Source organism: Cryptomeria japonica, chromosome 3, assembly GCF_030272615.1.
Source record: "Cryptomeria japonica chromosome 3, Sugi_1.0, whole genome shotgun sequence".
Taxonomy (NCBI): Eukaryota; Viridiplantae; Streptophyta; class Pinopsida; order Cupressales; family Cupressaceae; genus Cryptomeria; species Cryptomeria japonica.
Window position 1 is genome coordinate 354353378 of NC_081407.1, and position 13972 is coordinate 354367349.

The 13972-nt window shown below is 37.9% G+C and overlaps 1 protein-coding gene across 1 annotated transcript in view; it reads right to left on the bottom strand.

Annotated features, from left to right (window-relative positions):
* Positions 1–13972, bottom strand: part of LOC131079993 (transmembrane E3 ubiquitin-protein ligase FLY2) — a 177343-nt gene that overhangs the window by 67830 nt on the left and 95541 nt on the right. The window contains exon 11 of the mRNA XM_059218314.1: positions 3522–3689. Coding sequence (XP_059074297.1) covers positions 3522–3689 — 168 coding nt within the window. The remainder of the gene's footprint in view (positions 1–3521; positions 3690–13972) is intronic.

Below are 13972 nucleotides of genomic sequence, written 5' to 3' on the forward strand. Positions count from 1 at the left end.
GGAACAGGTTTGAACTTCACACAGAATTGATTTATTTGTAAGAGGATCAGCACACCAATATGGCCACCACACTCTTCTAATTATATTTCCAGCCACACGCACAGGTTCAGTACTGAACAGTGGCAATTTAAACTGAGTAAACTCACGTTCTAATATGTTCTGATATGTCATATAGACTTCCAGCGCCTAGCAAATAAAGAAATTATAACAATCTCCTCACCAAATGCACCCAGTTCTTCAATCATCAGCAAAATCTTACTCCATTCTCCTCCAAACCCAACTCAGGTTCCTCACATCCAATCTGGAATGCTTATGTGTTGGATATGCAGATGAATTGACCCTCAGAGCTTCCACCGAATATCAACTGCAAGTATTATTGACTTCGTCCCTAGGTTGACAATGGAAAGTCACACCAAATATGCCCTTTTCTCACAACTTAATGCCAAGGTACTGTTCCCACGCGAGCAGAAATTGGAAAGTCACACCAAATATGCCCTTTTCTCACAACTTAATGCCAAGGTCCTGTTCCCACGCGAGCAGAAATTTCAACACACCTGTAAGGAGCGATTTTATTTTATTAAAAACATGCTGCAATAATACTTCAATATGGCTCCCAGATCTGTTCGGCCAACATAAAAGAACCTCTTGAATCATTACCCAGAACCATTTGCAAAATAGAAGGCCCTAATCGAACATTTTGTTGATTTTTTCCCGTGATTTCATGGCTGCTTGACCTGGGATAAGCAATTTCGAAACCCTCATTAACCGGCCAAAAACTTATTCAAACTTAATGATCTCCAAACCCTACTCTAAAAAAATTGAAAGATTTTCATCTTGAGCAACTCCCAACAAAATCTCTGAAAATATTTCACCCAAGATAGCTAAAAATGAAACCCAAATATTGTCCCTGAATGAGACAATTAGTTCACCATCCTGGGGTGATCTTCCACACCCAAAGACAGTGTCCTCCAAGAAAAATAAGCTCTCACAGAGCCCTGCATACTCTAGACCTGCTAAAATTCTCCTCCTTATTCTTCATCGGGGTCCCAAGAGAAACTTAGGCTTTTCTTTTTTTTTTCTCCACAATTGCCTTCCAAACTATAAAAAGAATCAAAATATTTAAGCTTCGCTAATCCCATGACTATTAAGAGGAATAAATAATTTCAAGTTTACTTTAACACCACCAAATGAAGGAAAAGAACATCATTATTAAACCCGTATGAGACCCCCTAGAAACACAACACCCACTTAACAAAGCACAAGAATTAAATATTGGTATTTATGATATTTCATATTTCATATTTGGGCTCCATAAAAAGATTATAATTAAAATAACTAACTAAATGCATTAAAGTGTTAACTTCAAAGTATTGTGCATTTAATTTATAAATACTTCAAAGTTCCCCTAACCAAAGCATTAGCCTACAGGGGAACCCATGATAGGCTAACAACCACCACAACTCTAGCCTAGAGAGGGACATTACAGTGACAATAACATTGGTTGGAAGTTGTTGGTGTAAAGGTGACAAGTTTGTAATTTGAAATGAAAGAGCTAATGTGGAGGTTGGTGAACCATGAAAGAAGTACTTAAAGATGGTACCCCCATGGAATTTTTGAGAGAAAGGTGATGGACTCACTAGTGGACAAAGGTGTAAAGCATAAGGGTCTTGGGTCGTCAGCATATTTGGCTCCCCTTATTCTACTTCCTTGGGGGATTTTCATATCAACTTAGCAGAAAAGCCACTTGAGATGTTTCTCCAGGAGGAATGTATATCTGAGACCTCTTTAGAGATTGGAGGTTCTTAGGTAGACAGACCTTACCTAGTCTAATCTACAGACACCCTCCTTCCCTTTCCTTTCTAAGGGCTTTTCTCCTCTTTGTTTCAGTTGAGGAGTGGATTTTGTCATGGACAACGGACCGTAGTTTCGTGGGAGATTTAGACTGTTTACATGCTCTTAGCAACCCTTCTTTGACTTGATAAAGTGTCTTTCCCAAAGGTTTCATTTTGAATCCATTTCTAAAATCTTCCCTGGTTTGCAAATTGACTAGAATAATACAAATGCTGGCACAAAGATTGTTATCTTCAACAAATCTGATTCCGAGTTGGATGGCTCTTAGAGTAACTATGTCAGGGTCTAAATGTATGTTGACCTTTTGTGCCCTGTTGCATTTCATCAGCATTATCTCTTCTTTTGGCATTTGGTTACAGTTTATCTATTCAGAAAGCTAGTCTTTTAGGTGTTTCCATTGCAATCAGATTGGACACAGGAGGTCAGATTGTTGTTCCTCTAAGAACTCCATTCAGAAACTATTTAAACAGCAACAATAAGAACTGAAACAAGTGATGCCTGATGAGGATTTTATCTGGAGGAACCATGAATGTTTTCTGGCTAACCAGATTTCTGCTTCTTCTGGTGGGCTTCATGGCAGCCATATGGAGCAATAAAAGGTTTTCCCCTCTTGCCCAAGGGTAAGGTGCAGAGTACAGAGGCTATTTTTGACCCTCAATAGGTGGCAGGTCATTCTGCTCATACAGATATGAAGCAATTCTCAGATGCTTTTGTTTGATCAGCTCAAGAAGATTTTCTGTAGTGTGGAAGATCTTTTGGAATGATGACAGTGTTGGGCTTCATGATTTCTCTTCCCCTTAGATTCTTTCAGATTACCTGGGAGGTATTGCTTCTTTATCTATGCTACTGACCATGAAGAAACCTGAGAATCAGAGAGATTGCAAGACAAAATTCAAGCAGATCCAGTTGCAAGCTCAGGAAGCAATAGACAAAGGTACTCAATAGACTATAGAAGGTCTCCACTGCTGCACAGGGATGAGAACGATTACTGTCAATGCTTGAGGGAGTTTTGACTGTTTTCTTGGCTTGTTGCTCTCACGTCTCCTCTAGGGATGATATGTATGTTCAGAGTTAGCGTCTACTGGTGATATTTTCAGATTTCTGACTTCTGGATTTAGGTCGTCCTGTTGCCCTCGATGAGCAAGTGTCAGGTGATTCTTAGTTGTTTTATGGGTGTTTGGTTCATTCTCCTGTTTTTGTAGTTTGTGTTTTTATTCTTTTGAGTGTTTCAAGGTTTATGGGTTAAGGCCCCAATAGATCCCTCTCTAATTTTATTTAAGAATGTGTAATCTTCAGCCAAATTGCACTTATGTAGTAAAACCATATCTGAAGAATAATCAGTTAAATATATACAAGTGTTGATAAGGCTCTTGCTTCAGACAAATCTAAGAAACTACTGCCAAATCCATACTTGGTTCAATTAGGTCATAGTAAATACTAGCATTCATAATATGAAATAATCATATGAAACATTGATGATGATTCAAGAAACAGCATTGCCTATGTAGAGAAGGTAAAGAAGAACAAAAAATCTATATAGCTGCACGAGGAAGTTTCAAATTAGAAAAGATAAAATGACAAAAGAATTAATTAAATATTAACTATTTCTATTTCCGAGGATAGTATTGTGAAGATTTTTCCATTATCCATATATGATACTTATCACTTACAGAAATGACTGTAAAGAACAGATAGTTCACGCCTCATTGTCTCCCAAACTTCACCAGTATTCATTGGTCTTCGTGCTTTCCAAATTGCAAGAAGATATCTCATCTCAAAAATAGAAAATACCACAAACTTGAAAAAAGCTGCTGTTGCAAATGCATTAAATAGAGATTCTGCACTCAATCACACTAGTTGTCAGAACTCTATTTTAAAGAGAAAAGCAACAGTTTATAAATCTGCTAGCAGTAAGAAACAGTAACAAAAATTTCACATTGAAGAATGCAAAATGCAGACAATGATGCAGAATTCGTAATATCACTTAAGGATCAGCTGAACTCTAACAACTGAGAACCATAAAAGAACTTACACAAAAATGATGACAGTAGATACTTTCAGAAAGCTAATCATAAAACATGAGATAATCTAATTCATAAAAAAAATTTGCCATAACTAGAGTGACTTTATTTCTAATGTCTATTATAATTCTCTTTGATTTCAATAACTGCCAAGAGACACCCACTTATTGCTTTGATTATTCAGTAGCTTTGTATCCATAGCAAATGGAGTCAATTGCTCCTATTCACTGTCCCACGAGGACACATCCCCCCCTCCCCCTTGCCCCAAAAAAAGACCAGGCATTTCTGGGACAGGGACATCTCTAAGATGCAGGGGCTTGGGGGAAACATCCCTCAGTTTTGCCAACACTGCCACCAAGTACCTAGGGCATTTCTAGGACATCTCACAAAGAGGGGACATTTCTAGGACATCCCCTTATAATGGAGCTGCCTCCAAGACACCAAGACATCCGTACAACCCTCAAGGGACTCCCTCACATCTCCCAACCACACCCAAGCATTCCCTATAGCAACTAAGGAAAAAAGTTCAATTTGTTTTATCAAAAAAAACGGACCTTCATGCTAGTAACCTTACCTGTAATGGTCTACAGACCCCACCCACAAACTAAATTGTCACAAAAAAACTATAAATAAACGTCTAACCTTTACTCCAAATCACTTCCAAATTTCAACAGCAAAGTTGGAAGTTGTAACAGCAAGCTAAAAGCCTGTAAGAGTTAGAAAGATTGCAAGTGAGAGCATTGTGTAGAGTGAGTAACAACAAGAGGAAGAGCAAGTGCAAAATCTTCATCAATCAACTGTTGAATCAGCATATTCTTTAAAATTTCAAGGTAAGCTTTGGCCCTTATGACAATCTTGAGTTTTTTTTTTTTGTTTGTTTTCAGTTTACTAATTTATGTGTTTACAATTTACTGATGTAGCTTTACAAATGAGATTATAAACTTTTTAATTTTATAACAGCGGTATTTAAGTGCTCAAAATTATTTATTAAATTATTTATTAAAAAATTGCCAATTTGCATAAATATTTGATCAAAAATTAAAATTTATAAGTCAAACTAAGATTTCATCTTGTGTGTATCCTCTGTTTTTATGCTGCATGCAACTTTAAGTAATAAAAACAAAAGCAGAATACTTATTTTATGAAGATTGAAGAATATTTTTGTGCATTCTTTGCTTTTGTGCTTCCTGTGACCTTAAGTAAGAAAAACATAAAGAAAATCATTGTGTCTTTAGCCCATAGAAACGGGACTCGCCCAGACTCGCCCAAACTCGGCGAGTCCGAGTACGAGTCAGGCCCGGCGAGTCCCAGGGACTCGGACTCGTCCGAGTCTGGCGAGTAAACTCGCCAGACTCACCGAGTTGGCGAGTTTGGCCCAAACTCGCCAAACTCAGCAAGTCCCGAGCCCCAGACTCAGTGGGCGTCCAACTAAACTTAAAGACAAAAAAAAAAAATAGTTTGCAATGTTTTTTTAAGTCTGCTTTTTTATGTTAATTATCCTCTATCCCTAAAAGTGACTTTCATTTCATTCACTTGCAAAAAAAGGAGTAAAGTGAGTTGGGAAGAAAAACAAGGGTGCATAGAAGAAAAACCAGCAAGGAGGAAGCTCAAGTTTTCTTCAATTTGTCACATTGGAGCTGCATTGTGTTTCGATTTGATGCATCAAGAGTTGGATAGGAAGACTTTGCAACTCGTTACAAGCTTGTAAGAAGAGGTACGGTTGTTTTTTTGAAGATTAGTTTGTTTCTTGTATGCAAAAATTCCATTTTCTATTCATTTATTTTGGAAGTTTTACATTTTCTTTCAAAATCTTTTGTATGTTTGTATGTAGCATGTAGTATGTAGTTGTAGTGTTGTACTATGTAGGGTTTGTAAATTTCTTTTTTTTAAAAGTAGGGTTTGACAAACCCTACTTTAGTTTTTTTGAATGTATGTAATATGTATTAATTTTATTTTGTATTTGTAATGTTTTATTGCAGCAAACTTCACTTTATTATTTGCCTCAACTTCAAGTTTCACAAAACTATCCTAAAATGTCTACTTCAGCTTCTAGACCCCCCATTAGAAAGGACCCTGCTTGGAAATATCATGAGGATTTTCCAAGACAAGGAAAGGGGCAAACAAAATGTAAGTTTTGTAAAACAATATTCCATGGAGGTATATATAGGCTGAAATACCATATTGTTGGTGTGCGTGGACATGATGCCGAACCATGCCTAAAAGCAGTCCCTGAGGCCGTACGTGAATGTTATGTAATAGTTGAGGAGATTGAAAGGAAAAAGAAACAAAAGGAGGATCGAGCGGCCATTGGGAGAGAGACAGTTTTAGGAAGAGGAACATAGTTAGGTTGTGTTGGAGGCCCTTCTTCCTTACCTCCATATCGTCCCACTCAGTTTGCTACTGCTGGTGCTTCCATTTCTGCTTCTGCTTCTATAAGTGGCAGTGCCACCACCACTTCTCATGCTCCTACCACTAGTAGTTGTAGTCGGAGTGTTACCATTGGACCTAGGATTCGTAAATCTAGGTTGGATTCCTTCTTTGTGTCTCGCACTACTCCTGGGTCCCAACCGTCGCTTGAGGGCATGGGTTGGAACAAGGAGGTCCATGATGCTGCTAAAATGGCAATTGGCGGGTTTTGGAGCTACAGTTGTAGTTCATTCTTAGTAGCCAGGTGAATGTTTTACTAACTTTTATGTTTGATAACTTTGATTGTTTTAATTTTTATACTTATCTCATTGAATTTTTATACTTATCTCATTGAATTTTTATACTTAACTTATCTCTTGAGTTTCTTTGTGACAGGTCTCCTTATTGGCAACAAATGGTTGATGCCATTACCATATGCGGGGCGGGGTTCAAAGCCCCTAGTGAGAGTGATTTGAGGGGACCCATTTTGTCTCAAATGGTGGATGATGGAAGAAGGATTTAGATGAACAACGCCAGATATGGAGCACTAAAGGTTGCACCATCATGACTGATGGTTGGACGGATAGGAGAAATAGAACTCTCCTTAATTTTCTTGTTTCTTCCATAGGTGATTGATTAATTTTAGTTTCATGTAGTCTTTAATTTTTTATTTTTTATCTAATGGTTTATTGAATGATCATTGACCTAGCTTTATTTTTTTATTTCAGGGGCACCGTTTTCATCAAGTCCATTGATGCCTCCACCCATTGCAAGAATGCCACCTACCTATGTGAGCAGATAGAGGAGGTGATTGAAGATGTGGGTGATGAGAACGTGGTACAAGTGGTGACCGACAATGCAGCAAATTATGTTGCTGCGGGTAAACTTTTGATTACAAACTAATTTTGTTTGCAAATTAATTACTATCTTGTAGTTTGTACCTCCATTAATTACAATTTACAATGCAACAAATTATGTTGCTGCAGGTAGACTATTGATGGAGAGGCACCCATCTATAGTTTGGACTCCATGTGCTGCTCATTGCATTGACCTCATGTTGGAGGATATTGGAAAAATCCCATGGGTCAAGAGATGTGTAGAAAGGGCAAGAAATGTCTGCAAATTTGTATATAATCATTCATGGATGTTGGCTCTTATGAGACAATACACAGAGCAGAAGGAGTTAGCTCGTCTAGGAATCACAAGATTTGCCACAAACTTCCTCACATTGCAGTCCATGCTTAGGTCTAAGTCTACCTTGAGACGTATGATTGTTGGTGAGGAGTGGTCTTCCTCATCCTATGCTACCACCCCTACAAGGAAAGATATGGCAAACTGCATTTTTGATGAGCAAGGCTTTTGGGTCCCTTGTGATGAGATAGTCAAGGTAATTTTTTTATAAATTCTACAATTTGACTTCATGTTTTATAACTTATTATATGTATTCTCTTATTTGCTCATTTTTCTAAATTACACAATATTTTCAATTTTGCAGTTTGTTAAGCCCTTGGTGGTTTTGTTGCGAGTTGCGGATGGAGATAAGCCCGCAATGGGCTATATATATGAGGGCATGGATAGGGTGAAGGAGGCCATCAGATTCGTCTATGGAGGAGATGAGAGCAAGTATGGTTCCATTTGGGAGATCATTGATAGGAGATGGCATCATCAGCTTCATAGGCCCATCCATGCGGCAGCCTATTATCTGAATCCGGCATTCCGTTTTATCCCTTCTTTCAAGGCTGACATGGAGGTCCTTAATGGGCTATATGCAATCATGGAGAAGATGGGACCTACTGGTACTTCTCAGATAGACCTTTTTCGAGAGCTACAGTTGTTCTCAAATGCACAAGGGGAGACCTTCTCTCGTCCTGTCACCAAAGACGGTAGGACAACTATGATGCCAGGTAAAAATAAATTGTAAGGCTTAATTTTAGTTTTATTCAATACTATATTGTAACTTGTTAAATGAGTTCATGAGTGAGACTGATTTTATTTATTTTTCTCATTTCAAACTCAGATCATTGGTGGAGCTTTTTTGGCCCAAAGACACCAAATATTCAGAAGTTGGCCATTCGCATCTTGAGCCAACCATGCAACGCATCAGGTTGTGAACGCAATTGGAGTATGTTTGAGCACATACACTCCAAGAGGCGCAATAGATTATCTATGGAGAAGATGAATGATCTCGTCTTTGTTCACTATAACCTCCGCCTGAGAATGAGAAAGAATGCATTAGTTGACATCTCTCCTATCATTCTAGATGAGATTGATCTTGAAGCAGAGTGGGCCAATGAGAAGCAGACAGCTCCTGGGACTCCTACAGCTGTATTTAGTGATGATGACATTGATTGGATCGACCAGGTAGATATAGAGGCTGAGGCTGTAGCCATGGCAGAGGAAGAGCAGAGAGCACGAGCAGAGACAGGAAATACTGAGACTCAGAGTGACACAGCTGTTCCTGATGTTGGTGAGCATGACACAGTTGTTCCTGATGTTGGTGAGCATGGCATGGTGTCACGGGGCGCAGCTATGGCTGCTGAATCATCCAGGACCTACTTTAAACTCCTTCGCAAGGGGCCAGAGCGAGAGAGTGCACGACCCTCTAAGCCATAGGCTTGTACACTTGTAGTTGTATTTAGTATTTACTATTTACCTTTGGTATTTGTATGAAACATTTGATGATGATCATATGATGACATGGATTTTTTATTCCATGAGTTTTGTAATATTGTATACATTTGACAATATTTATATATCTATGTTATTTTCTTCAGCTACAATTTGCATTTATGCTTATGTGATTGATGTATACTTGTGTATGTAATCAAATGAGCCGAGTTTGATGATGTTTTTGTGTCTTTAAGGTGTATTCAATAAAGGGTGTCTGAAACAAGTTTTAAATCTTTAAAAATCTCTAAATTTCTTGAGTTTTTCACTTTCCCGAGTCCAGCCGAGTCTGACGCCAAGTCCCGAGTTCGAGTCCGAGTCGGCCTTGCCGAGTCCGAGTCCGAGTCCGAGTCCCATTTCTTTGCTTTAGCCTATGAAAAATTTAATAACATTATGACATATGGAAACCATAAACTCCATTTCTTGTAATGTTACCATGAGTTCTACTTCTCACAACATGAATGATGAAGAGGGTCAAGAAGAGCCTATTGGGTCTCAAAATTGCTACCCCAAAGTCTTAGAACTCTTCTAACCTTCAGGGCCGGGGATTTGTCGTCAAGAAGGTAACATGGGGTTCATCAATAGACTAAGAAGGGTTAAAGGCCAAATGACAAGACTGAATAATCTCTCCTACATTTTGGTCTCAACTATCCCTAAGAGGATATTTCTAGAGGTATCCTTAATAAGGTTTTAAAACAAATAAGATATAACATCACTAAAACAATCAGCAACTATACCTAAAGTACACTTGACCCCTATATTTGTCACTAGGTCATAATAAATTAGATACATAAAACCTCTTACATAGTTAATAAAACACCTTACACATTATTCATTTAAATCATTTCATTCATTATAATTTATTTCATATATAATAGTGGCAAGGTGCAGACATACAAGACATGATTTTCTAATGATTTAGCTATTTGGGCTGCTTGAGATTGTTCCCTAGTTTGTGATACCGAATCATGAACATCATGTAAGTACTCAATTTTAATCTACTACTTCTAACATGGATGGAGGGTGTTAAATATAGATGTTTAGTCCACCAATATGGGTCAGTGCCTACTCCATTGGGCAACATAGTCATGAGCAGAAATGAGGAAAGAGATATATCCAACAAAGCATCAACAAATCTAGATTTAATAATCAAAGATTAAATCATATGTAATCGCCATACTTAATAATCCATCTAAGAACTACAGCTTTTTTTGAGTGCTTAGGAAGTGGTTGGGACCCATTCAACTATTGGACACTGTTGTGCTCATTGCACACCCATCCCCGTCCTGGACAGGGACCCCAAGTTTGTGTTTGTCAAGCTTGAAACACCAAGGAATCCTCAAATTTGCGAAATTGGTCTTAGAGGCCGAAAACTTCAAAAGGCTCACAAACTCGGCTTAAGCCGAAATTCATTAATAAAGCCTTCATTTGCCCCAAACTTTTCCAAAGTCCAAATCACGCATCTGGCAATGAAGGGGGGGCATCGGAGATAAAGTCGTAAGAAATCATCAAAGTTCACAAACTCGTGCATTCTACTCTATGAACCCGAAGCCCTAGCCGTTGCTTAAAGCAAATTCACGTGTTAAGTCATCCAAGCCGAAATGCAAGACAAGATTCACAAATCGGCCTGAAATGCAAGTTCGATTAAGCTCGCAAAATCGGCCTCTAAGCCGAAAATATAAAAATAAGAATATCGCGAAAATATGAAAAGCGTTAAAACGTAAAAACTTTTCAAAAGGCATTCACAAGCCGAAAATCGCTTGATAAGGTAGAGCGTTTAACATAAATTCGGGTTTGCAAAAGTTGCTTTCAGCCCGAAAATGGGCAAATACAAAAAAAAAAAAAGCAAGTTAAGTAAAATCGCGAACTTTGCAAAATAGACTTTCCACCCGAAATTGCGAATACGTAAAAAGCATTAAAACTAAAGCTTTACAAAGGCCCCTTTTGACCCGAAAATGGGAAAAGGTAAAAGCGTTTTAACATTAAAAAACTTTGCAAAATGGCCGAAAATGGAAAATGAGAGGTAAGGCGTTAAAGTTTGCAAAAAACCCTCTTAGGCCGAATTTCGAAAATGAGGTAAAATCGCTGACTTTAAAACTTTTCAAAGTAGCCTCCCAGCCCGAAAATTGAGTGGGCAAACATTGTGATTTTAAATAAAACTTGAATTTCACCTGCTCAACCCGAAATTGCCAAAAGGGAGTTTAAAATGTAAAAGGTAAATCTTGCAAAACCTCCAGTATTCTTGAAATTCCAAGACTTAGGTGATTAAACGTGAAATCGCACGAAATTTCACAAGGATTGCATTAAAATGGAAGGCCAAAACCTCACATTTTAGGTGAAGCGGTCGAGGGCATTTAACGATACATCTCACAAAGAGCTTCTCGAAGCCAGATGTTAAAATTTAATATTTGTTTAATTAAATTATTTAATTTTTCAAATTCATTTATTAAAGTGAGATTGATTGTTCACAAAATGTCCTCGCAGAGAACCAGGAGAAGGCCTGAAAAATGCAAATTGAATAAGGATCGCAATCAAGGCCAGGCGTTGAATGCTAAAGAAGAAGATGCAGGAACGCGCTGGAGGAGCGCGAGATCTGAACCGAGCATTGGGAAGCGTGTCGATGGACGACAAGCTAAAGTTCACCACCGGGACCAAAGACCAAAGAACACTATGAATGCAGCAATCATGCGTTCTCAGGAAAAGTGCATAGCTGGATTTAATTCCAGGAATTCAGTTTTAAGAACTGAAATTGTTTTATTGTAAAACTGCCTGTGGGCCCCACTCAAGATATTTTAAAACAAAGGTGACATAGGTCAGTTATGTCCAACTACCGGATAAACCCAAATTAAAGTCAAACAGTTGTAGGTAGTTCAAATTATGGTTGGTTGGATAACTAAGAATTGAGTTCGCATGGGTTAAAGTTGCTAGCTTTTGGAAGGTAGATCAGGACCCTTGGGTGCAGTCCATCCTAGCCTCTGATTCATATTGTAAAAACTATAAAAGGCAAAGGCCTTTCTTTTGTAAAGGGTTAGAATTTTTGGTGGCTAGATAGTTAGAAGGTTAGATTGTTAGAGAGTTAGATTTTAGACGTTAAAATAGGTTAGATCTTAGCAGTAGCATAGAGATGCTGCAGAAATTGTTGTAATAGGCAGCTGAAATCAATATATAGACATTGATTTCGTGTTTATTGTCTTGTTTTCATCCTGTTTACATGGTTTCTTTCAGCATTTTAGATAGATCTTTCTGTTTTGGGTGTTCAGGTATTTGATAGATTCAGGCTCATACCATTGAGGATATATTGATTGTGTATTCTTTCGTATGGTTAACCTGAGCCTTTAATTGTGCTTAGTTCAATTGCAGGTGTCCGTTTGAGCTGAGCCAGAATTGGGTGCTTAGCTATGCGTTTGCAGTCTGAAAATCTTCCAAGTCCCCTTGAAGATTGCACCGTTCCTGCAAGGTTGTGAGCTATTCTGGCCAAGCAGGGATTGGTTATGTTGAATCCATCTACCCGCATACCAATCTCGTTAGTTTTAGATCTCCTATCCCTTCCTCTTTGCATTTTATTTCGTAGTCCGAGAATCGCAGCAGACCAGCTTGTTGCAAAACGTACGTCACCTTGTGCTCCCAGCGAATCACATCAATCACTGAGTAATCCCGCAATCAAGACCTGAAAATCAAAACCTTGAGGTCGTCCCCATTGATCAACTAAACCAGCATTAGGGATTTCCTTATCTCAAGAGAGGATAGGATACTCGACGAGATCATTCTATTCTGCATTGGCCGGATGTAGTCATAGCAATGCAATTTTAGCCACATCAACAGGCACCTAAGGGTTAGTGCCCCAAATTTCAAAAATGCTTGATTTTCTTAAAAAATAACATTTTTTATATGTGCAACACAAGGGATGGTTAGGTGTTTCTAGTGCATTCAAGGGAAACCAACAAGTCCCCTAAGGGTCTTGGGAACATCATAATTGATTAACTGTGAAACTTATGCAAATAGACACTCATGGAGAATGGATTGCCCAAATTGAATAGCACAAACTCAGGACCCTTGGTATGTTGCATGTGAGATACTCTTACTGATTTCTACATAAATTTGCAGAATATATTCCCAAGAATTTTCAATTCTGAGTTTGATATTAATATTGACCAATATGCAGTATTATGTGCAGATGATTAATATAAATTCTTGCAAACTTCTGACTTGGAAATGCTACAGAAATACTATGTACTTTGACAGTGAAATGAGAAAGCAACAATATTAAATTTCAGAAATAATGCCATCCCCTTCTCATAATAATATTTCCTAGCAAAGTGTCTATTTTTATTCCTAAATAAACTCTCCAAGTATCTTTAATAATAAAACTTATCGGCAAATGTCTGCAAAGAAGACTTCGCAAATTTGGTCCAAAAGTGAACTCTGTCATGAATCCACCCTTTAGGAAGAGCTAGATTTTCATCCAACCCTTCTGCCAATCTTCTGAAGGTTTTGGTCCTCAAAAAACTGCTTCATGAAAAGCTTCATAATCCAATCATATCGAATCCATAAGCCTAATCATCCTTACTTCATCCAGCCAACCTCCTTATAAAGAACTCTAGGAAACTTCTAGAGATCAGGAAACATCTAGAAGATTAGGTTAGTTTCCATTTTGTCACAGCTAGAGAAATTTAAATACTTTCCACATTAAGTTACATTCCATTTTTGTCATAGCTGGAGAAATTTAAATAAAGTGTCTTATTTTATTATTTATTCTTTTCACTTTACTTTTAATTTAATTAATTAAAGTCACCCTTTGGAAATAGAAATTAATTTTTTTGGACAACTTAATCAATTAATTTAATTCACTTTATAAAATTTGGGGACATTACAGTTCTCCATGCTCAAGCATTGCTTGCCCACAAGCAACTCGTTGCTCCACCACTAGGATCCCAAACCAATCTCATGAATTCCTCACTAAGAATCCGCTATGCCAATTTGATATATCTGAAATTTGCAGCACCATCCATTTGCATTATTCTGTGAAA